The sequence below is a fragment of the Rhynchophorus ferrugineus genome, unplaced genomic scaffold, assembly GCF_030347505.1.
Source record: "Rhynchophorus ferrugineus isolate W39M unplaced genomic scaffold, kcgeb_rfMv2 rfM1, whole genome shotgun sequence".
Lineage (NCBI taxonomy): Eukaryota > Metazoa > Arthropoda > Insecta > Coleoptera > Curculionidae > Rhynchophorus > Rhynchophorus ferrugineus.
Window position 1 is genome coordinate 44,146,442 of NW_027472580.1, and position 27,353 is coordinate 44,173,794.

Sequence of the window (27,353 nt, forward strand, 5' to 3'; positions counted from 1 at the left end):
GTTGAATGGTGATTTCGATAACCAAACTGGAAATCTGGTATTGTTACGAAATGTTTAACACGTTTAAATATCAGTTTCTCAAATAGCTTTGATATTGCAGGTAGTAGCGAAATAGGCCTTTAAGATTCGACTTGTTCTGCAGCTTTGTCAGGTTTTTTTCAGCATAATTATTTGTGCCACTTTAAAGCATTCCGGGACATGCTTCAGCCTTAAATAGGCATTAAATATATATGTCAACATGATGATTGCTTTTCGTGGCAGTTCTTTCAATAATCCAGGTGAAATGTCATCTATACCAGGTGCCTTTTTAGGATTGAGGTTATCAATTTCAGTGGCAACTTCCAGTGGAGAAATTAGATTTAGATCTACATCGGGTTGATAAAAAGGAGATGTATCCATGGTAGATTCTATATCATTAGGTTGAAATATGTTAGCTAACTATTGTGCGAACAATTCAGCTTTTTCATTGTCGCGTCGAACCCATTAATTTCGATCATTTTTAATTGGCGGTACTCGAATAATTGGTCTTTTAAATATTCGAGTTGCTTTTCATAGCGAATAATCTTTGTCTGCTTTTATATTCTATAATATATATATTTATATTCTTTGATCTTTTGATTCGTCTGATTACTAATTCTATTAAAAGTAGTTTTGTCAGCAGCATTTCTGGTTCTATGCCATACTCTTCTAGCTTTTCGCCTTTCTTTTATCATTTCTCTAATTTCGAGGGGGTAAAGTACTTCATATTCTGATTTCTCTCTTGCTATTGGGGTAGCATCTTTTGCAGCTGACCGAATTTGTTCAGTTATATGTTTGGTTTGTTGCTCAAGATCATCTATAGTTTTAAGTCTTACTTTTAAACTGATTTGTTCCTGCAGTATTAATCTGAATTTGTCCCAGTCAGTATATCTGTTGGTAAGATTAGGCGTTTTTGCTTTTCTTAGGATTGTCGCGCCCTATGTTAACAATACTGGAGTGTAATCGGATGTTAAATCGCATAAGCTTTCTGTACTAATTTGATTTAATAAGATGCCTTTTGTAATGTAGAAATCCAGCAGGTCTGGGACTTTATTACTGCCAGTAAGTCAGTTCGCGCCCTGAATGATAATTACAATTTGTAAGGTTAATGGCTTTGAGTAATTCGTTTCCTTTTCCAGGTGTTATTATTTGTGAACCCCAAGCTGTATGTTTAACATTAAAGTCTCCACCAATAATAAACCTTGGGCCTAATTTTGAAAAGATATCTTTATGTTGTTGTTGTGTCATTTTATGTATTGGTGGACAATATATAGCGCCAATATTTATTTCAGTCCCATTTTTTTCGATACTAATTATCGTAGCTTGCATTTCTTCATTTTTAATCTCTTCTTGTATATTTTGTTTAATTGTTAAAGCTGTTCCGACTCGAGTCCGTTGACTGGGGTATAGTGTCCAGTAAACATCATAACCCCGTATTTTAATGTATTTTTTTCAGAAAAATGTGTTTCCGATACGAGAGCTATATCTATGTTATTTGTTTTTAAGAATTATTCTAGTTCCCGGGCTCTTTGATTTAGTCCGTTTGCGTTCCAAGTTATAATTCTTAAAAACGAATTACTCATTTTTGTTTTACTTTAGCTTGTTTTGGGTAGTTTCCCCCAGTTTATATTACTTAATTAATAGCGTCTTTTTTAACTTACTAGGATACTTATATGTACACCACCACAAGTGATCATTAAATGTGAAGTGAATTATTGGATGAGTATCTACATGTTGTTTTAATAAGAGCAGCCTGTCTCTGCCTTAAAAACTGTATTATATTTTTTTTTATTATTTAATTAATATATTGTTACTAGTCGTTTCCGTCTAACCTACAATTTGTCTTTATGCTAACTTAAATCTAGGTATATAACTAGGAGGACCCATCGGCCCTAACTCAGTCTCTGGTGAAATAATGTTTATAAATGTCACTGCTGATTTTTTTAATATATACACCTCACTACACAATACTACACAAGATCAGATGGTTTGATTCTTTTGAGTCTGTGTCCTGTTCTGGTGTTATCCAAAAGTTGCAATTGTTCAATATTAGTATGAGAATGGAGTCTTTCCTCATGCCCCCTTGCAATTATCTTGATTTTTTAACTGACTGTGGGTATCTGAAGGTTTCTATGTAGGTAATATGTCCTATAGTATTTGGGTGCACCCACAAACCTCTCAGGACATTGTTCTGAAAAATTTGTATTTTATTAATGTTACTCTTTGCAGAACATCCCCATAATTGAACTCCGTATGCCCATATAGGTTTCAATATTTGCTTATATAATAGCAATTTATTATGTACTGATAATTGTGATTTTATTCCAATTAGCCAGTACATTTTCCTTTATATGTTCCTTCCAGCGAAGTTTTGCTTCGAGATTCATTCCGAGATATTTAGCGTCGTTGCTCTATGGAATGAGAGTGTTATTTAATGTTATTGGTGCTTGTACGGTCTGTTTATAAGTGAACTGCACATGTACAGATTTATTTTCATTAATTCTTATTTTCCAAACTTGTGTCCAATTATTTATATTATCACTTGCCTGTTGTAGTTTTCGTGAGGCTTCTGTATTATATTTAAATCACAATTATTAACTAATTTACAAAAACAGACCACGGCAAAAATGAATGGTATGTTGGACATTACCAAATAGAATCCCTATAAAAAAACAAACAGCTACCGATGAAGAAGGAGATATTAAAATCACTAATAGAAGATATTAAAAGATACCAGACATTTACGTCTAATTATAATCTAAATGAAAAAGGAATCAAGAGAGGAACTATTTTGTCTATTGAGATTAAGACGGCATATTATTTTATAATAGTTTGTTCAAATTTGACATAGTTATATTCAAAGTGATTTTCGTAACATAATAACCCAATTAATTTTTAACTTAGAGTATATTAAATAAAGTTAATCTGACTTTAGTGTAAGTATTTTTTTAGCAAAAAATCTTTTTCCGTGTGTCATTTTTATATTGAATAAATAGCCAGCTTGGTAGCTGCAGTGGTGAGCTCTTGCAACAGTCGCGGATTTGTATGGATGTACTTCATGTTTGGGTTTATGGTCCAATACAAATAACTCTAGTTGAAATAAAGGAGACTGTAGTAAAATGAGAATTAAATTAAATAAATAAAAATTAAATACATTATAGTTTCTTTTTTAAGAGTGTTTGTTTAGACCAATAACATACTTAGTAAAGATTCATGTTTTATTATTAATAACTATTACAAATATTAATTATTGTATTTTAGGGATTTATTGAAAATATATAATATACATTTTAAAAGTTTATTCACAATATGCTTCAGATCATTCAATAAAATAAACCAAACCAAATGTCAACTAATCCTTGAATACTTAAATATCATGCCCACAAAATATAAAATGTGCCGACTTTCTCAAAATAATTAAAGGTAAAATATTCTGTAACTTTAAAATTAATGCACAACGGGCACTCACATTCCCGTCATTTCAAACAATTTAATGGTGATTCCTGAATGTTTTATATCGGATCAAATAACAATCGATGTATTCCTACAAGGCATATGTATCTATAAATTTATCAAACTGCCAATAAAAATTGTCAATATTTAAAAACAATTGTAATCTATGCGAAGAATAATTCGTTAAAACACTGACTAAATAGTATTTTTTTCTAAATACTAAAAAATAAATTAATTTCTGCATTAGTATTATTTCTTTTAGAATAGATAAAATCAGTTCAATATTTCCAAAAAAATAAGTATTTGTTTCCGCTATGTCTTATTAATTTGAGTTAAATTGAAGACAAGTAATTATGATATGGATATTTATGTGGTGCATACGAATAAGAAAATCCCAAATTCTGTATCAGTACACACAAATACTTGATCAAATAAACGAGTTATTTCGAAAATAACACCATTAAGTAGTTTTATACAGATCACCATAAATTACCTCATTATATTATAAAATATATTTTTAATTAATATTCGAATGAGTTGGTTTTTAAATATTTTAGAAAATGTACTACTCATAGTTCTATAAATATAATGCCACTTTAGATAATACATGCTATAAAAGCAAAAAAAATATATTAATTACCCAAATAACTAAACCTAACCTATTGCAGATTTAAAATAAAATAAATATATATTGTATTTATCGTTTTCGTTGATTTTCAATAAAATTCTTGAAACTAAAATAACAAAATAACTCAAATTACAAATATAACGAAAGGTTAATATATTAACACGTCAAAATATCAGAAAAACAAAGTGCTAGACATATGGCTCTTCTTTTATTTGACATTGACGCAAGTTTCAATTTTGACATATGTTAATTTTAGTACGATAAATATATTGCCAAATAAATAAATAAACTCGTAAGTTGATTAAATATAAGGTAAGAAATAATATGTATTACTAATATGCCTTTTAATATTATATTTACTAATAGAGAAATTACAGACACATCTTTTACTATAGCATATTAATAGATAAATAGAAATGGTAGATAGAAATTTGGGTAGTATTGGACATATCTGCAATGCAATCAAAACAATTTTTAATTCTGTTGGTAGTAATGATTTTTATGGTATTTGCTACAAAACTACATGTTCAATATCAAATAGAAAAGGAAATTTGTTAAAGCATGAGTACAATTTTTAGATTTAATTATTATACATTTTAGTTTTGTTAATATTTCAGCTAAGTAGTATCTATTCTAATTTAAGATATATAAGATAACCTCTTATAGATTAAGATGTAACGAGATCACAACAAAAGCTTAAACCTTGCTGCGGTTGGATGTGGAAACTCTAGAAAACAGAATATTAACCAAACTTGACACTATCCTACTTATAACAATTGTATTATGTTATTCACATTATAAAATTGGATGTAGAACATCGCCTGTGTTCGTTAATGAGTTGAGTAATAAACTAGAACTCAATGTAATTACCATTCTATGTTATTTTAAAATCTATTCCATGTTTGTTTTAATCAGGTCAAACATTTTCGTCTACATAGTGATATCGCGCACATTTAATTGACTAGTGAATTGACTAGTGAGGGATGTGGCGCTGAATTAGTTTGTTAAACACGTCTTTATTAATGGCTTATTACTTTAGCACTCGCTGGTGATTATATTTTTTGCATTATTTTTGCCTTGATTTGAAAATATCCGTTCCAAATCCCTTTTAAACTTAGCTTTATTGAAACTTATGGTATGTTAATAGTTCCATTATCAGTTATTGTTCTCGATATAACATGGACTGAATATTGGACTATTATTGTTGAAAAATAATACAGAAGTGTGAATATTGCTATTGTACCTAACCTGTATAAATGTTTCTCAATTAATTTAGTAAACATTATTTCAGTAAATAAAAATGTGCTGATTTTATATAAGTCAGTTAATCTGAGTGAAGTATATTTTACAGGTAAATGTGAACTCTATATATTACAGGCAATAATAAAACACCTATGTTTATAAGTTTCGTTTATCAATGATACATGCTAAAAGATTTACTGTGTTTAGTTTCCAAACTTTCCTGTCCCAAAAATATTTACATTAAAAAAACAAATCAAGTCTTGTGTTTTATACTCGAATTTCTTTCAAATTACTACTAATTAAAATTTAGGAAAATTGTAACTATATTTATCATTATTACGTTTTCATATCACATATAAATTGGGATTACTTGGTGTGTTATTTCTACACCGAAAGCAATAGTCGTTATCGATCAATTTGTAAATATTGACAGTAATCTGACACAGTTTATTTATATTAGACTTATGTTTTATATGAATTTTGTTTATTTACAGATATGCATCAGCTGTAACGTCGCTGCATCAGATTATAGTAAAGATGGCCACAAACATCTTTTGATAACGATATTATATCTTATCTTATCAGTCGAATAATGCTGATACGGGTTTGCTGATATCAGTTGGCAATCGACGTGGTTCCTAGACGTACAGCATGGCAGTTCTTTGGCGTAAAAAGTAAGCTAATTTCAATTCTACCCTAATTTTAGTGTCTTTCTCTTGCAGTGTTGTCACGTATGACAATAAACCAAAATTGCATGAGGTTAATTACAGCTGTTTAATTGTAAAAAATGTACTTATTATAATTCAAAATAAGGCGATGACACGTCACATATATATTTAACAATATTTTCTAGATTTTTTATCTGTATAATGTTATAATATTAAATACCTTTTAATTCTATATATATCTAAAAGATAAGAAAATGAAAAATGATACGCTAACTGAAATGTTTTTAATTTACATTTAACATTCGAACTTTTCCAAAATATACGATTTACTATTTAATCTTTATTACCTACTTAAGTTTATATAATATATAGCTTTTGGGTATAAGTAGTTTTATATACAGTTGCTTATTTTAATACTAAATTGTAAGTTACTCTTCATGCAATTTTTCCATATTATCAAGATAGATCATAACAACCCTTTCACTCGGAAATTTTGATACATATTTTCACGGCTTTTCTCCATGAATGTAACATGTGTGTATAAATAGGTCTCTTACGTGTTGAACGTAAAAGAAGACTGTTAAATAATGCAAAATTGTCTAATTGTATTTGTCTTATCGTCAGACTTCTGTCAACAATCAGACTCAAAACTTATTTGTGTACCATATAATACTGTGCTCTTGTCACTTGTATCTTCATCATATCAGTAGTTGGTTGGGATAGAAAATAGTAGTTTTCTTTTGATAAAATTGGTCTTTTTTGGAGGCGGTTGTAGAATCGAGCTTAATTCTTAAAGTGATCTTTAAGTTTATTTAAACTGCCCTTCCGTCAAACCCTGTGAAATTAACTGCAGTAGATGATAATACGAAGGAAAAATATTTGGAGAATGCAGCAGGTGTAGTAAAATGTAGTGTAGGTAGAAATTTTAGTGTTTCAAGAATAAGTTTTATTAAGCTTTATGCGGGTCAAAACTCCTGCCCTTATTTTTGGACCATGCTCGAGGTTTTTAATCAATGAGATATAGTATATTGTATAACCTTTAATGAGTAGGCTAGTTTTTGTTGAGTTTGCCAACAATCTTCGCATAGCAGCTAGTATAATTTGGCGCCTTCGAGCATCTTTATTGCTCCGGGACGCCCACTGTATTTCACATGAAATCATCTAGTTGACGTTTTCTATTATTATCTTTCTCTATTATCTTTCTATTTTATACCTCTATTATCTTTCTACGCGTATCAGATCGCGCTCAAGAAGGTATGGTGATTCATCCGTCAAATTGTAATCTTCATTATTATTAACTTTAATATCAGTTTTATAATAAATGATAATTTCAAAATCATATGTTAATTTCCGAGGCTATATTAAAACTTATGATTGAAAATAGTACTTTTTAAAGTAAAATACAAATTGAATTTTTTTTTTCCAAATTTATTTTGCTTTCTTAAAAGTGATTTATTTTGGATACTTGTTTCTATAACAATTATTGAGTTTTGCAATTACTTTTAATTAACCTTTTTCTCTCTTCCCCGGTCGGCATAAAAATCTATCCGAAATACTCCTACAGAGCTAAATCAGAACATTATACTAGGTAGTTGGAAGAATATGGGTTAAATTTTTTAATGAACAAATTAAGTTTAGAATAAATAAAATTAAGTGATAACATGGATTATGTTGACGAAATATAAAGGATTTTCGGCCCTCTCATTCAAATGATATTCCTTGATGACTTCGTATGTTGCAAAGGCTTTATAATGGACAATACGGCAGTTTTTACGTTTAATTATTTTTTTATCACTGTGGTATATATTTTAAAGTTCCCTGTTAATAAACTGAAGGATTAACAGTAATCTCGATAAACTAATAATTCTAATTAGTAGTGATAGCAGTTTTTTGCTCATAATATAAATTGTGCCAAAATATACAATTCAAGAATATTGAAATTATTAAGTGATTTTTGATATATTCAAAATTTTACACTTATCGCAAAGTAGACGACAAATAAGACAAAATTTCATAAAGGATACAAATTTGATAATAATAATTCTAAGAATCGCCACATGTCGCGAAGAAAGTGTTACAACAATAAATATAAGATACTAATACAACTGTTTTTACAAGTCACCAAGCAGTCGTTATACGCATACGCACGTTTGTTTTTCGTCTTAATTATTTCCAGCTCGTAAAGTATGTCATTTGTTTAAGAAGATTTCTACTGTTTATAAATTGCTCAACGTGTTAAAGTTAAGGCTATTTACATAGAGATATGAAAAGCTAAACACTGTTCGAGTTTACCTGTAGTATTTTAATTTAAATAGGTGTTAAAAGCATGTATGTAAACCATTTATTAATCATTTATCCTTTCGAAATGAAAATTAGTACGCCAAATCATGAATAATAAGGAAACAATTAACGTGCCCTTGTAGTTTTACACGATATTAACCCTTGGTTATCTCAAACAAAATTAAGACAATGATTCTTAATTAATTATTAGATCGTAGAATTAATTCGTTATATTTTTCTTCTTTTATTTTTTCTTTACCTACCACATTTACTTATCGAGAAGAATATTGTATTAAAAGAACATTGCGAATGCAACCGTGTCATATCTTACAATATTTATAAGAAATTCCCGCTCATATGGGCTATATGCCACTGATTAGCCGTGTTGCCAACTTGTTAATTAATTCCTCATTCTACGAGGAATCTCATGTGGATTGAGTATTGGCATTATACGGCTATTTTGACACCTCATCGTAAATATAATATCGGTAGTCCATACCATCTCACCAGTTTGATTTCAGGAATGTCCACTCGACAATTGATCTCAAAGTACATCGAATTACAGGTGTAATTAAAAAATCTATTGAGAATAAGGGTGACAGCGGAGCACACTCTCTCGATGTTGCACAGTCTTTTAATAGAGTATCGCATGAAGGACTTCTATATAAATAATAATGCTTATCACAAACCTATAAGGTCTGGCGCACCTCAAAGGAGTGTTGGGACCGGTGCTTTATCTCCTTTACATAGTCATCTCCCTATAATAGTATGTAGCACAACAGCTACCTTTGCTGATGGTACGGCAATATTAGCAGTAGCAGAAAGTGTAGAGAGCTGAGCTGGGAGACTCGCAACACTTTATTCTGGAACCTCTGAAGGATAGTTATGTTAAATTAGGTAGTAGTACCCCACAGTTCAATACCATAGGTCCAAATGGGCCTAGCTATTGACTTATACAGCAAATCCTTTGTTATCTAAAGATAATTTAGATTTACGCCATATCAGCCCCTACATTTCCGTTAATTTAAGCCCAAGCTGTTAGCGTTTTGTCACTATATGTTTTTCCATGTTAAACGTCGATCAAAATGTATTACCAGATATTTAACATTGTCTACTTGCGAATGTTCATAATTATTATTTTTTACATTAGTTTTTACCGGAGGTATTCCAGATAGTTTGAATGTCACAGGGGTAGATTTTATATCATATGCTTTAATACGCCATGCTTTCAACCACAATTCTACTTTGTTTAGATGAAGTTCGAAGTTTTTTGTGGCAGATATTGAATTCCCGCGTGGTGATAAAACCACTGTATCATGAGTATATGTTGCAATATTAGTGTTTCTTGAGGTGGATATGTCAGCTCTATACAATAAGTGTAACAACGGTTTTTATAAAAATAATAATATATTGGTAAACCGTAATAACATACTTTATCACGTTATTTTCCAATTTAACGCGGAAAATTTGAAAATTGGGTATTAATTAATTAGCTAACGAGTGGCGAACTCCTCCTCCTATGATGGATTTTAATCAACTTTGGCTTGAGCGCTGCGGGATAATATATTCGGATAATTTGTTCCCAAAGATAAAAATTGTGATGCCCTTATTGCTGATACTGTCATTTTGAAACTCATCGGTCGAGCGAAAATTAAGTGTCTTTAAAAATTTATAAACAGAGAATGAATTGACTAAATATAGATAGTGTCTAGTCTAGTAGTAATGTCTTTAATGGCAACAAGGGAAGAGTTTAAAATTTTTGACGGAAGTGTCAACCCATCAAGGAAAATGATTGCAATAAAAATATGAAAAAAAAAATTAAGGTTATAGTTTGTAATATTATGCTGTAGGAATGTTCGTCGGGTCGGTCGGTCGGTCGAAACGTGTGGCTGCCGCTGCGGTTATCTATCAGAACACTCACTACTATTTTTGGAAGGAATTTGCACGGGAACTAAAAACACTGGTTGAATCAAAGTTGTTTATTTTAACTTGCGATTGATACATGTGGTCGATGGGAGGATTGACAGGATATTAGGTTAAGGTGAAGGAAGTACGGTAGCGCTGTGGAAGTGGTACTGTTACAGGGGGACGGTGATAAGAAAAGAGAGCGAGACGTCGTCCTGATGGTCTTTTATACCCTGGAACTGCATGGTACCAATCCACCGGCGTTGCCAACCTTTGTAGTTGTTGATGGTGAATTGGTGGTGGCCTAAAGGGTCGTGGCGGTCGCCACATAACTCCCCTCCTAGTGGAACAGCCGTGGAACGTACCTATATGTGGTGCAAGTTCCGGAATGCACCCGCAATCACGCAAACAAACGCCCGGGGACTGCTGATGAGATGGGGATCCCAACCTGAGCGAGGAGTTTTACGGGATCAGCTGCCATCGGAGCTGTAGCAGGACGTCGTTCGTCTTGAGGCATTTAGCTTTGTTTGAGGGTACCTGTAAATATGTTACGTGTCCCGTTTCGTGATGCGAGGGTGCTCATGTGTTGCTGGTATACATGATGGGCTTCTGTGGTTTTCGTCCATCAGGCTAGTCTCGTGGGATGTCGTCGACCACGTGATGTTGATGAGTTCCGTTCCTCGTGCTATCCTTCCATGCACGTGTCAAGCACCTGTCGAGTGGCTTATGTTGAGTTGATTTACCTGTTAGGCACTTTGATCACGTCGGGGTCACCAATTGTAGGAATGTTCGTCGGGTCGGTCGGTCGGTCGAAACGTGTGGCTGCCGCTGCGGTTATCTATCAGAACACTCACTACTATTTTTGGAAGGAATTTGCACGGGAACTAAAAACACTGGTTGAATCAAAGTTGTTTATTTTAACTTGCGATTGATACATGTGGTCGATGGGAGGATTGACAGGATATTAGGTTAAGGTGAAGGAAGTACGGTAGCGCTGTGGAAGTGGTACTGTTACAGGGGGACGGTGATAAGAAAAGAGAGCGAGACGTCGTCCTGATGGTCTTTTATACCCTGGAACTGCATGGTACCAATCCACCGGCGTTGCCAACCTTTGTAGTTGTTGATGGTGAATTGGTGGTGGCCTAAAGGGTCGTGGCGGTCGCCACAATGCTATTATTAAAAGTGTAATAAATAATTATTATTTAAACTTGTTTTATATCTTAAAATAATTGTGAACAAATTTATGGAATTTGACTGGATCTTTGAGCAATTTCATCGATTGACATTAACAACCCTTAAAGCAAGTAGTAATTGGGCAAAGCAGCATCTGCAGAATGGTTTTTTGGCGCATTACAGTCATTATTCATTCGTCGTTGTACAAAATTGATAGTCGTTAGCGACCATAATAGACTATCTCTTTTTAATCTCACCAAATACATGTATTGAAGTTATTACGATATATTGTTGATTATATATTCGGCAAACATTCCCAAGTTGTTATAGTATTAACGCAATAACTTTCACAGATTTTGTTTTAAACATTGCATTTGGAATAGTTCCAAATTACATAGTTTAAACTACAGCAGTGTCCAAATATCGAAGCTGTTCAAAAGAATTGGTAATATACACACTTTACGAAACATGCCAAATTAATAGCCAGTGAATATTACCACAGGTCAATAGTTTTAGGACCTGACTATCTCCTATTTTTAATATCGGCCCTATTTTCTCATTCGTCTGTCACGTTTGTTAATCTATAGCCGGCGCTTGAGCAGAATTTCCACTTCTCAACACTTCCACTTCTTCCGCTATTTGCGACGATTCTAGCTTTAGCCATTATTAATATTTTTCATATCTCTAACTATGATCTATTGGCCCATCTCTTTTGGAGATATTGCTTGTGTCTTCCATCCAAATGTTGGCGTTTTCTTCATCTATTCTTTGGCGACGTGACTTTACTGTCTCGTAATGAATGCTCTAACCATCAATAGCTGTATCATAGAATACAGTGCTGTCATCAGAAAATATCAGATCGGTTTTGTAGATTGTATTATCATAGTTAGACGCCATGTCTCCTTTTGAAAATATTTTCTATAATCGTATATATATAAATAATGGGGAAACAACATTTCGTTGGCGAACACTGACACGAATGTTAAATAAATGAAAATGAAAACACCTGTACTCAGCTAACATGATGATCCTTCCTCATGCCTTCAAACCAAAATGCCTGAAACGGTTTAATGAGTTTTAAGAAAATATTGTAGAAATGTTCGTCAGGTCGGTCAGTCGGTCGAAATGTGTGGCTGCCGCTGCGATTATTTGTCAGAACACTCACTACTATTTTTGGAAGGAATTTTTTGGAAAACAAAGAGATTTAAATCAGGCTCAGGATGACTTGCAGAATCATTGGATATTACGTAGGAAGGTGAATAAGAGTAATCTGGAGAACGATTTAAGATATAAACAATTATGAACTGAAACAGAAGAACAATGAAAGATAGTTTTATACTTACGAGCTACAGTTTCAAGGATATTTTTTACGTCGAGTTGTAATTAAGGAAAAAAATTAATGATCTAAGACATCTCTAAAAATCTATATTATATTATACACGGCCATCGACATAAACATCAATACCAAATTGAATATTCATATCGCAAATATTATTTAGCGCGCCCTTTTTAATTTCCGGATATTACTCCTTCTGATTACTAAGTGCTCCAGAAAGTGCAGCGCAATATTACGGGTCACTACAAAAAAAGAATATTGGCTCCTGAATTGGATCGCCTCAAAAAAAAAAACCTTTTGTAGAGAGATTAAAGATTGATGGAAAAATTGGCAACCAATGATGCAGTACACTTTGATTACTCAGTTCGTTAATTCTAATTTAAAACAAATTTAATTTTTGCTGCCTATAATTAAACAAGATTATATAAATTCAACATTATATATAACGTAACTGTTCAATTTGACGCTTAATCAGACGAGACAGGCGATCAATGACGAAAATTCACCACCTTACGAAGAACTATCGGCTGTCAACGCCAATTACTCGTCGACGTCGCATTTTATTACAAACCCCAAAGCCTCGGCACACCGAACGGAGAAATTAATACCGTAAAGAAACTGCGCCGCGCGCGTTCAATCCCAGGCGGCCTTGGTTTCGACTATATCGAACGTGACGCTAATTCTACCCCTGCGTGAAGTTAGCGAGAGGCCGCAATTGTATTATGTGGGCTCCTGCTGCTTCGGGCCCTTTCCCTTTGCCCTTTTGTATCCGATTTTTTTCCATTCTAGTCAAACGGCGCGAAGCGAATTATGTTTATTGAAATATAATCGTGTAAAAGATCGTTTGGGAAGGGGGATGGCGGCTGGTTTGGCAACCGAAAGGGTTTCGGGGAAATTTGGTAAAACGATTGTAATTTTACGCTTACGCACGATGCTTGCATATGACATCGACGTTTCAATTAACGCAAATCAGTGTTGTTGAACGGAGCTTCATAATGTTTAAAACGAAATACACGTGCGTGGCATTAAAATTCCACCAGAAAAATATTGGACATGAAGGAAAATATATTTAATAAAATCTTCCGGAGATCCATTAATAATAGAATATTGTTTGTTTAAAAACAAATTATTTTTTAATAATCCACAGAAGACATCAAAAAATAAAACTAAAGCGATTATACATACAGTAAATTGTTTACTTAAGTAAGTAGGGTGAGTTAGAGTAAAATAATAGCCATTTTAAGAGATACTTAATATAAGAAAAACAAAATATCATCAAATTTTGTTTTAAAGTATCGCCCGTATTGCAATAATAATAAAAATTACTTATATTTATAGTTATTGTCAATCGTATAATGAAGTAACTTATTCTGTGTTTAATAATAATTTTATTTTTGATTAAAATATATATTACATCTCGCTAATAATAGACTGTATCTCCCAAGAGTTGAGTTGACTAAATAAGACGAATATTATCAATGAATAATCAAATTAATTAGTAATAATAAAGATTACTTTTTTATAATTAATATTAATTTTTTATTTATATTATAATATTAAGAAAGAGTACCTTTTTATTGAACAAAATGATCTTTTGTAACAAATCACCATCAACACTTAAAATTACTCTAAGAGCTTCAAGCAGTTTCTAAGTACTATGAGGCTCATAATGTTGCTAAACTAATAAATTTTAAAATTCTTCTTATGCTTTTTCTGGTTACTTTAACTAAAGATTCAAGGATCTACACAGTTGCTTTTACGAGTAGACTGCTTATTGGTTGAATACCTTCCAATCAATATTGCTTTTGCGAATAGCGTTTTTTAGTTGTTGTATTCTCTTGGCCTATATTCTATATACACTCTATTCGTTATTTTATACCACACATAAAATAGTTACCTTGCTGGTTCTCCAGTCCAAGGTTCAGGATGCATATTGACTTTGACATATTAACTTTGGTAACATAAAGATTACCATTCCTTAATTCTCATTATTCCTCATTATTAAATCATTGTTCAATAGTCAAGATTACCATTGGGAACTATCGACTGAAAACAGTCGAAACAATGGATAGTCGCAAGAGAGTCGAAAAATAGTCAAAAAGCCAGTGATTAAAAATAGTAATTACTATTTTCAGTCAAATGCACGGTTCGACGGTTTTGTTCAATTCGTGATGTCAGACGAAGATGTACGAACCCTTTCCTGTATAAATTGTGAGAGAGGAAAGGACGGAGATAATTGCTTGGACTAGTTAATTTTAGATGTGCTTATGTTTCCTAACGGTAGTGTAAGCTACACGGAGATGTACATATTAACTTTAAAAAAGAAAAGGAAAAAATAATTACTGAATACTATTAACATGCAATTAATAATTTAATTTTAAAGGAAGAATTACTTTTATACTTGATTGTTCTATGGATCTGTAAAATGGAATGGAATTTTTCTATCGAATGGAATAATACCCCAAAAATGTTTTGTCGTAGTTTAATATGTTAATTACTATTTTCAAATAATATACTACAATAAATATAGACATTACAATAGAACTTAAAAACTAAAATTGTACAATAACCATAAATACTAAATAAAAATTAAACATATACCTAATCATAGAAGAAAAAACTAGTCCATGGCATAATTAAAAATGATTACACAATAACTGCTAGAGGTATTTTAAATACGATAAATGCTTTATTTATTATTGAACGGAAATATTTTTTTACAAAAATCGAGAGAATAACCGAAATATTACCTATTATTGCCTTAAAAACAGTCAAAACTATTTTACTATTTATCATTCACAATTTTAATCTTTTTACCTTATTACATAAACATTCTTGAATAATATCGTTCCAAAATACTGCTATATTATTATAGAATATATTGTTATTTACAAGCAAACTACCAAAATGTCATAAAACTATATATATTACATATAAATCTATGTAAGCATAAATTGGATACATTTTTGTCAAGGTCGCGAGTAGGACGGCAGAGCCAGAACGTTAAAAATCAGTCGGACTGAAAATAGCTACTGAAAACAGTCGACTGAAACAGTCAGTGGTAAAGAGTAGTAAAATTAGTCGAACCAAAAATAGCGACCGAAACCGTCTATAGTAAAAAGTAGTCAATTACTAAATAGTCGATAGTCGATTTCAGTCGATAGTTCCCAACACTAGTCAAGATACAGATACAGGATGTACAATATTACAATATTTTGAAATGAGGATATTTTCAATAAATTGGCTGAACCAATGACTAAATCCGAAAGGCCTTTTAGGGATATTTTAAAACATCGGTGACGCTTTTAGCAGCTAGATATTGTAAGCAGCAGGGCTAAGACTTGTGAATTGACAGTTACTACAGTAAATATGTCGTACAGGGCCCGTCAGTATTATGTCAATATTCATTTACTGGAAAACTGTGATATATTGAATAATTTATTATAATATTTTAATAAAATAACATAAGTTAATATAAATATAAAACAAATTGTAATATATGCTAAAAAGCATAATCACCAGTTTATTACTGCTCCATTAATTTACCAATTAAAATTATTTTATCTGAGAAAATAATCTGTACTATTACTGATTATATATGAAAACGTATGGCTAAAAGAAAGTAGCCTGCAACAACTGATATAAACGAAGATTTAAAAGGCTTAAAGATATAATTTAGGTATAATATAACCGACCGTTGTATGAATGTATAGTAAAATATCCGTTTGCAATGACACGAGCATAATATGCTTTATAATAAATAATTTTTCTGATACAATGTTGTCTGTTTGATTAATCTGTGCCAAGACATCTAACTATCAAGGAACAAATAAATTACGAAAAGAAGATTAAAAAGAATGTTAAAAGAGCTTTCAGACACTTAGCAACTTAATTGTTTCCAGATGTCTCCCACCGATAGGAAATATCCGAAAAGGGGGGAAACAGACAGGCGCAGTTTTATTACGGACTAAGCACACATATTTTTAAAGCATATTCTGATCAGCGATGAACTGTAGATATGCGACATAACCCCTCTTAAGGACGAGGATGACCTATGTTTTCTGTGGATTGACCTGCAACTTCCAGAAATATAGCCACTGAACCGCCTCATCTAGTAGCTTCTGAAGCCTATTCTGGATGCTCACTGCTTCTCTCGACGTTTGGAAGAAAGCAATATTGTCGGCATAGAATGATGCTTCAGCATGGTATCTTCTGATAGTAATAACTGGTTATCTGCAAGGAAAATATTAAATAAAGCGGGTGCCAGGGGGACTTTGTGAGACTCCTGCATCGATGGGTTTACAGCTGGAGAGAGTATATTTGATTTTCGCCTGAAAAGACTTAGGTTAACCTAATCGAATGCACTTTGCCACTAAGCCTTTGTTCCAAACCTTGTCAAAAGCTTCAATTAAGTCCAAAAGGACCACTCCAAGTCTCTCATGTCGGCTAAAGGCGCGATTAATTTTTGTTCATGTATGATTATTTTGATTGCCTTCGCTCTTTCAACAAGCTTGAAGATTGAGGTTAAAAGACTGATAGGTCCGTGGTCATACGGTAATGTTTTGGCTCCTTTTTTGGAGATATCTGCCATAAAGCCTATTTCCAACTGGAAGGCTGTCTCAGAATAGAATTATATTTAAGAATTCAGTGAACTGCATATATGGGAGCTTCTTGAGTTGGGTTATAGAAATACTGTCAAAACCCGGAGCCTGTTTTGGAATCTTACTGATAATTGCCATGAGGGATTTCGGAATTACTAGATGTTCCAACAGACAACTAGGAGGCACTTGAGTGTAAATGGAATCCTCTTTCGAAAAGTCATGGATTAGTCCAGAAAAGTTATCAATTTCTGCACCGAATATTCATAAAGTCTCGCATTACATATGGTGTGATCAGCAAGGTATAGTGGTGGTATATACCGGCATTATTGAAGAAATTGAAAGAAGTACTGCTCTGAGAAAGATTAAAAATTACGAGTAACGGACGCAAAATCATTCTTCTGCATAACATCGTTGGACGACACGTTGGAAAAGTTGTGAAGAATAGATTATTGTAGCTGAAATAGTACTGAGCGTACCCAGTAAACAGCACATTCTGATTCCCACTTATTTTGACTCGGTTTTGATTTGCTAAGGAAATACGGAAATGAATCTATGGCAAACTAGTATTATTCTTTCGATATAATATCGCCAAGTTACCAGAAGGATGCTAAAAAGTTGTAAAAACTGATGAACAATATTTTGGTTAGTATAATGTTGTACAAATTTTCCTCAGTAAGTGCTTTTTAAAGTGAATAAATGATCAGAGTACTAGTTCAGTAATTCATTCCAATAATCTGACATGACATATATGTTTTTAAAAGTGGCGAACTAATGATAATAATATTGAATATATGATTATGATAATACTAATATTTTATTTTTGCTGAAGAATAGAAGCAGCATTATTCAATAAAATCTGAATATTCAAATATTCCTGTTAGCGAAGATGCAATTTACTGTACTCAATTGAACTATGTGAAACTACACAAACTATTATTAAACGAACTACATTATTTCTTACGTAAACCATACTATTATTAAATTGCTTTACACTGCATCAGATCAAAGCTAAAGCACATTACACGTTTCAGCCGTAACAAAGCCGCGATACTTCATAACGGATCTTTGAGGTGATTCAAATCAAACATGTAATTATACCGTGCGTTTTGCGCAATTTTCACTTTGCGCTCCTGTTTGTGAAACTAATCGGAATGGGCTTTATTCGCAACTTCGTACGTGCCTGGTCAAACTTATCGACTTTCTAGATTTCATAAAACTGAGATGGTGTCAAGCGATCTAAATTTAACAGCAACAAATTAATCTGTTGGTAAAAGGACGCTGTTTCCACGAACACTTTATGGCTTCAATATTTTGAGGTTATATATTGCATAAATGCTTCCTAGCATTTTAGAATGAAGCTTAGAAAATGGTACATAAAAATTGAACTGCCTAAAATGTTAAAGCTAAATTTTATATTAGCAATAAAATTGTTTGATTTACGTAAGTCATTTTATCTAGGTAAAATGGAATTTATTGAGAAAAATTGGTACAACATGTATTAAACAACATTTTAATCATGATCTTTTCTTCCTGAAAAAAAACTGGCAATACCGTGACGAAACACAACGTTGGTTTAGTAGCGATCTAGATTTAGATCAACCCATTTTGCCACTTTTTCAACATTTCCATATCCTGTGTCAACCAGGCTATAGTTATGGCTCTATATATACCAAGCTATGCTAAGTGGCATGCTAGAGAAGAACTTTAGATCAGGATTTACTTGCTATTGCTGATATTTTTGCCATACCACATCGTTCATATTATTCATTTGACATATGGTTAGTTTGATATGGTTCTAGCAACACTACGCTACGTAATACGCTATGCATTGCTGAGCCGACCATATGCAAAATAAGACTATGTCAATAAACATCGCGATTCGATGGTTTATTGCGCCAGGTTTTTCGATCAATCAGCCTCGCCATTTATTTTCTTCAAACTTATTTTGTCATCCAAGGCGTTATTTGCCATCAAAATAGCTACTTTTAATTATTTGAAACCAAAATCGACAATTAGGATATGATGGAGTAGCATCATCATGGATTTATAAAAGTGGTTGATGATCTTCGGCAGCAAATTTCTTCAAAGGAAACAACAAAATCACTCCCAATGCAAAATGGTATTTAGAGCTTTCCATAATTAGCATCTTTATACGCTGAATAATTCAATAATACTTAATGGAAAACTACTATTTCGTAAAGAGAAATGTTTTTAAAAAATACTATATACTACAATTTACTACTTTACTATATATTAAAATGTACCGACAAGAAACTAATCAGTATAATAATCGGTATTAGGCGTGGTACTTAATCTTGAAAAAAAAAATATAAGCCTAACAAGATAGTACGCTTAGTAACAGTATCTTTTAATAAATTTTCTATTAAATGTTGGAATGCTTTAACCCGTAGATTATAATTGGCAGTATTGAAAGAAAACTTAGCATATTAATTATATTTTTAAAATATAGTAGTCCGAAACAATATTTAGAGAAATATGAAATCTGTAGATTATGTTAAAATTTTACTTCAATTATCAAGCAAAGATTTTGAGTTATTAACCTATTAATTAATATCTAGTTATTTAAATAACTTTTTGCCAACATTCTCAATTTCTTTCCTCAACATAAAGATAAATAACAATAATTTAAATAAAATTGTCTGACGAATATAGCACATAACTCTTCATATTTACCATCAAGTAATAAAACATTTTATCGGAAAAATGATTTATCATAATCATTTTTTTCGCTAATCTTCATCAATTACATCGATTTTCATTTGGCAATTGATTTGTAAATTTACGGTTTTGCATATAAATTAATCTGAATACAAAACACAACGTGTAGCTAATAAAGCTGCTTTATTGATAGTCAGATCAAAATACAAGCCTTCCAACACGTGGTTCACCTTCCAGTTTTATTTACATTGTTTAGTCATTGTCTATTTTAATTTAACGCAAGATCTAGCTTACCCTAAGTATTCAAGCTGTAATCTTCAATATATTGCTCTATTTTAAAAATTATTTTGAGTTTTATCTGCTGCTCCAGTTAGTCTCAATTAAATTTTAAACTCATAACTGTTGATACCGTTCCTCTGTATATAATTTCCAAAAAAATGATGGAAGGTTACTCAAATCAAAGAATATTAATTATTATATATTAGGTTTTTTAACGCACTTAATAGGTCTAAATAAATATTTAAAATAATCAAAAAAATACAAAAGACATATTTAAAATTTCAAAAAAAAGTAGCATATATTTTATATGTTACTATCCTACTTAGTTAAACATTAAACAAACTAAATGTAAACGTGTGCTTATGAAAGTTATCAGTTATATCAGTATAATAAATATATAAGTTATCAGTTTATTAAACGTCGATAATTTTTGTTCAAATTACCAAGTGATTCTTGTTATAGTTATGTTCTAACATTGCATCTAATTCATCACTAATACATCTTTAATCACGAATTACACGTAAAAATGTCTTTAATTAAATAGGGTAAAACATTTTCCAGTTAAAGTCCAGTTAAATAATTTTCGTATAAATAGTGAATTTATTTTCTGTTACAGATCGTTATTTCTCAAGTTGATCGTGATAGCGGGAACAGCATGGATAACAATAATTATGCTGTATAGCAACAGTCATGCTGGTGAAGATAGGCCTATTGCTGAAGCATATCGTCAAGACCATCGACTACCCAATCAGAATCGCATCGAAGTAAGTCCATTATTGTGCATTAATGAACGTTTGATATATAGCGTTTATATTTATTGATAAAAACAATCATTCTTATAATAAATAAGCAATCAATTATGAGATATTAAGATCGGTGTTTTATTCTTATCATTTTTACGTTTAAGTATGATTATTATTTTTTTTTATTTTATTTATTTATTAAATCCGTCAGCCTCTTGGGCTATTTAGGGTGATACATTGATAATTACAATACATTATATGAACATTCACAGCTTAAAATACACAGTAGATTATAAGTAGAATATATACAATAAAATTTTTTACACAATTCACAATAATAGATGTATGTTACAAGTATAAATTGTATATAAATTGAAGTAGGTCTATGGTCTTTAGATAGTCAATCAGCAGATTCAGTTGCTCATGTTGGACCAATTGTTCCAATGTTGTCGGCATCTCAAGTTGTCTCCTCAAATCATCATATTTTTAGCAGTCCAGTAGAATGTGTCTGACGTTAAGTTGAATGTGGTACAAATCGTATAAGGGCGGGCTCTGTCCCTTCAACAAATATTCATGTGTCAGTTTACAGTGCCCCATTCGCAGTCGTGCGAGGACGCTTGACTTGTGTCTACTGGTGCTATTATGGTCTATAGATTGATAAAAGATCCACTTGACTTCCCATAATGTATTGTTTTTTATGAGAAGGTCCCATTCTAATTGGGTCAATTGCCTATTTAGGCCCATCATATAGACTTTGGCATATTTTTTGCTAAACAGCTCGTTTAACTTGATCGACTTCTCTTCCCTACTTGCCAGATGGTCGGCTCTTTCATTTCCAGATATTCCTTTATGGGAGGGGACCCAAAGTTATGTTATTCTTACCCCCCTAAATAGTAACTTTGTCTGTATCTCTCTGATGTATGTGACCAGAGGATGAACTTGCCTTGCCGATCTTAAACTCTCCAGGGAACTATATATTTAAATAATTGAAATAATTAAATATAATGTATATATTATATATATATATATATATATATATATATATATATATATATATATATATTTAAATAATTAAATATAATGTTTGTAAATAATATCTCCAACAAACAATTCAAAATTTTCTATTTTTATAACATTTGGCATGATATCGTCATCAAAACTGAAGATATTTATTGATATTTTTTCCTGTTGTAATGTCCCCTTGATAATACTTCTGGCAATTAACTACATTTCAAGAGAATGACGTTTTCTGACATAAAATATTGAGAATGTTGTTAAATCAATAAAAATATTAAGGTATAGCAATATTCACTCATGGATTAAAATAGATTACTGAAACTGTTAAATTACATATATATGACATAATACATAATAACGAAACCAAATCATAAAAATAGTTTAAAATATTACCACATGTACAGTATTTTTGGTGATATTTCTCTGTTTCCAGAAAATATGCGAATAAACGAAAAAAAGCCTCTCAATGTACTTACCGTAATCTTTAAAAAATGGTTATGATTGCGTCTTTTTAACTTATATGTCTCTATTTTGTGGTGGAAATGTAGTAAAATTAAAATATTAAATCCATCATTTTATCAGCGTATACCGTCGTTCAGCCTTAATAATAACAGGTGGTGCAAAAGCCCGCTACCATTTTGATTTCGTATAATTTTGCTTAAAATTAAGATAAGTAAGTTTGGTTTTCATAAAATGTCTATCTATTCTTTACATTTTGTATACTTTTACTTTATATACTTTTTTTGTCAAAAAAATAGGGACATATGATATTTCCAGCATGTCTCATGGGATGAGGATTCATGGGATGTTCCCCATAACCGACTATTTATTAACGTGGCCACTGAGAAGAAACTGGGCTTCATCGCACATTATCAAGTTAGTCGACAAATCTTCAGATTCACCAGACAGCCTTAGGATTGCATTACTGTACTCAACTCGTTGATCAGGATCTCCCGGTAGCAATTTTTGGACTAATTGCATTTTGCATGGGAACATTTTCAAATCAGTTTTCAAAATTCCCCTTAAACTGCGTGCAGAAATAAGTGTAACTGGGAACCACATCTCCGAATTCACGCTTCTGGAAACTCTGCAACACTATTGCGCATCAAAGCCAATTTTTAGCGTTACGAGCTGCCCATTGTCTTCCAGAACGAGGCCTATCTGCTGTCGTACCTTACTGTCGAAAATTCGCATATAAACTATAAATTGTGGTTTTGTGAGGCACTGGACGAAAATTTTTGACGCAATTTGTGCTGTGTGGCAATAATGCAACGATTATTTTCAATAAATATTATCACTATTCCTGCTCGTTTTTGTGACGTATATTTATCCAAAATAAAATTTGAACGTCTGCACAACGCAATGGTTGAAGCGAAACTGAGCTAAACATTACATAACCAAGATGGCGCGCAATTAAAATTTTGCCAAATTTAAACAGCGAGACTTTTGTCCCACCTGTTATTAATTTTAATTAACTGTTTTTTGTATGTTCTTTCTATGACTAGAAAAAATATCTGTCATAATATTTAAAATTCATGATTTCAGATAGTTTCACTTATTTTAGAATGATAATTACCAGTTATTGAAAAGATAAACAAGCGATTTTATATCTAAATATCCGCCATACTAACCAACGCATTATTCCCTAATTTGATAATTTCGACATGTATGCGTTTAAATTTAATGACAGTTTCATCGTTTCATCTTTCGCTTTCTATTCCGATGAGCAAATACCACAGAAAAAAACAAAGCCCGAACTCATCATCTATTCGCTTTCACTGGTTAACGTTTCAGTGACGCGCCACCAATTTCGATTCGAAAGGTCACGACCGGCTCGACATCGAACAAAAATAAAAGTTCTCGCCGATAATGGTTCATCCGGAAATCGGAACGGACACAGTGGTCCAATAAATGGCAATGAGGAAACGGGGTCTCCTCCTATCCGACCATCTTGTAGTGCGATTTCGACGACTTAACTAGAACTGAACTCTGACCGCAGCGTCTCCGAACGAACAACTTTCCTTTTATATTGGCGAATATAATTCGAATGCTGGTTAAACAAAGGTCGTAAAAGTATTATTATTGAAAATGTAATGCAGAAAATCTTTAAATATATAAAGTGCTTGTTTATGTAAGAACCTGAATAGGCTGAAGTAGGTTTTGAACTTTAATTATAACATCATTATTTTTTTATTATTTTTAATATTAAATTGCAAGAGGGCTGCTACCATCACCCAAAATTATAAAAATTATGAATAAATTACAGTATATTGGACCTAATGTACTAAAACAGTAAACATTTTGATAAAAAGAGCAATAAAAATAACAAGAGAGAAATAATAGTCTACAAGAAACCTTTATCCCTCTATAAATATCATTTAGATATGATACGGATATAAATGCTATTTATGGAACTACCTTAATCCTAAGAGCCAAAGTGATAACAAACGATGCCAACGATACGATCACACACAAAATGTTGCAACCGAGAATCAAGATATATAAAACCCAGACAAACACGTAACTCAAGAAGTTACAAGGAACGCAACGAAAATGAAAAACGAAAAACGAAAGTGAAAAGTGTAGCGAAGAAAAATGAGCAAGTTACAGAGAATGTGTAGTCGCAAAAACATTCCAAAAAAGAAGAAATAAATACAATTACTCTAGTTAAGCCACAAGAAAAAGTGACTGATAATAAGCAGCCAAAAACATTTAGCCAAGTTAATGAAAATGTTAGCTAAACTTAAATTATTCTGCCTAGGGCAATAGAAAAAGTGCAAGTGGCAGTCAACAAAATCTACAAATGGACAAAAGATTGGAAAATTCAACTTAATAGCTCCAAATCTGTCCACGTTAATTTTGCATTAAGGCGAAATAATAAAAACCTAATTATATCACTCAATGGATGCCCGATTCCTCAAGCAGAATCAGCAAAATACCTTGGAATCCATCTTGACGGTAGATTAAATTGGAAGCATCACGTTAGACAAAAAGCAAAACACATTAGAACCAAAATAAAACAACTATACTGGTTAGTCGGAAGATACTCTCAACTTGATCTAAAATCAAAGAGGTTGATCTATAATACAATTATAAAGCCAATTTGGACCTATGGGGTGCAAATATGGGGTTGCACTAAAAATTCAGATCAGTTAGTCATACAACGCTGTCAAAACAAGATTCTTCGATTGATTACCAATGCCTATCGCTATGTAACCAATGAAGAACTGCACGATGACCTGGAAATCAAATGGATTTGCGAAGTTGTGCAGGATTTCGCCTTGAAACACGAAAGAAGATTACTAAATCATTCTAACGTGGAAGCAATACAACTGCTGGACAGCGCACAGGATGTCAGGAGATTGAAACGAACAAAACCATACGAACTTGTGTGAACATTTAGTGTGTATTATTAGTGTAAACTATAGCTATAAGTTAATAATTAATAAATAATTGTAATTTTATAATTGGAATTACAAAAAATTAATGTTTGTCTAACCCACCTGCCAAAGAATTCCTTCATTAAATTTAGAGACTTTTTTTTCTATACGCTACATCCAGCTAAAAGCATAAGAGTAGTAAGTGCAATAACAATTAAAAACAACACTTTTCACTATCAACAAACAGGACTCAGATTAAGTGCAAATCAAGTAACAGCATTAGCAATGCATTTAGAGAGCTGTTGGTTATACTAGCGGCAATTGTCCTACAGATAGATAAAATAAAGAAAATTATCTGAACGTACTAAACAACTTAGGAGAAACAGCTAAAAATGCAATATGCGGGTCTAAAATGACAACAGTTAATAAGTTGTATAAAGCAGCTATGGAATTAGGATATAGACAACATGAATATATAACAGACTGGGACAACCCCACAATTAAACTTAGAAACAGAAAAACTTGTAGACTTCAGGCAAGCTGCTTGGAATAATACACCTGAAATTGAAAGAAAATTTTTGAAAAAGCATACAAAGAAGAAAAAGTTTGCTGCCACTATATTCTTGGTCATAGCGCAAGCTTTCGATAAAGTCTGTAAGGAATTCATGCCCCATAAAATATTACCGAAGCAATACGTTAATCTCTTAAACTTCTACATCTCAGCCAGGGTGTTTAGAATTAAACAAGAAGAAGCTTTCTTAAAAATGAAAGAAACAAAAGTAGGTTTACAAGATTACGGGCCCTGTTAATAGAAGAAAATGGTTCGATAGCTCCACTCATGTAAACACCGAAGTGCTGCAACTCTTAGACAACATTGAGCTAGGAGGTTTTGTTTGTATTGTTTTAATGATTGTTTAATGAAATGCACTAAATGGTAAAAACATAGAAAAATGTTACTAACTTCATATTTGTTCCTGGTAAAGCACATGCCGCAATTCCTTATATCATCCTCGACTGTCAACTGAATAATACGATTTCCCTAAAGCAGTAAATAAAAATAAGAGTAGTAGAATTTAATACTAAATCTAATCTGAATCACTTAAATCTTCTAACAAAATTAAGATATTTGAAAGAGGCATTTTTGCTGATGCCTTTTGTTGATAAGAACTGATAACTTGATATGATATATGCAAAAGTAAAATGAAAGTTATGGTGATGAGGGAGTAGAAAGTAGTAGAAATACTTAAAATAATTAAAATTGAAAGTAATGAAAGCCTGGAAAATGAAATTAATCCATAATTGGAAAAGTTATGAATCTGAATGAATATATGAATTTATATTTTGCAAAGAATAACAAATTATTAACAACATAGATATCAAACAAAACAAAAATTGAAATATAATAAAGTGACAAAACCTTTTTGCGAGGTTGCGAGGCAGAATGCGAGCAACGTAAATAAGATCAGATATCAGAATGTTGAGAAGAGTAAGACCGATGGACAGGATGAGAAACACAAAAATTATAAAAGATCTTAATATAAAATCATTAGAGGAGGATATAGGTTAGGAGAGTAAAGACTAGAGGATGGCCTAAGTAAAAATGGTACGAATGTATCAGTGAAAAAAACCGCAAGAATATTGAGCTTAAGCAATTTGTATACAGAACATTGAGATATCAAATAAAATTTACCACTAGATAGTACAAAAGATTTGTTCGTTTAAAATATTCTTCATTTTATAAGTTGTTCTGAGAATCATAAGAATTAATCAATTTTTCTTGCCTTATGCACTTTTTCTTCCTTAGTCGTTCTCTTCTCATTTTTTGCTTTATTTTATTATATTATTTTAGCCCCTTGATACTTTCTCAATATTTTCTCTTGGCCCTGGATTGACAAATTAAAACCACCTAATATATAAATTATACTAGTTATAACTAAGATTTCTATAAAGA

At 31.9% G+C, this 27,353-nt stretch overlaps 1 protein-coding gene across 1 annotated transcript in view; it reads left to right on the forward strand.

Moving 5' to 3' along the window:
* LOC143206811 (putative polypeptide N-acetylgalactosaminyltransferase 9) overlaps positions 1 to 27,353 on the forward strand; it is a 336,211-nt gene that overhangs the window by 112,837 nt on the left and 196,021 nt on the right. The window contains 2 exon segments of the mRNA XM_076419549.1: positions 5,836 to 6,015; positions 20,879 to 21,026. Of these exon segments, the coding sequence (XP_076275664.1) occupies positions 5,993 to 6,015; positions 20,879 to 21,026 (171 nt within the window). The 5' untranslated portion in view covers positions 5,836 to 5,992.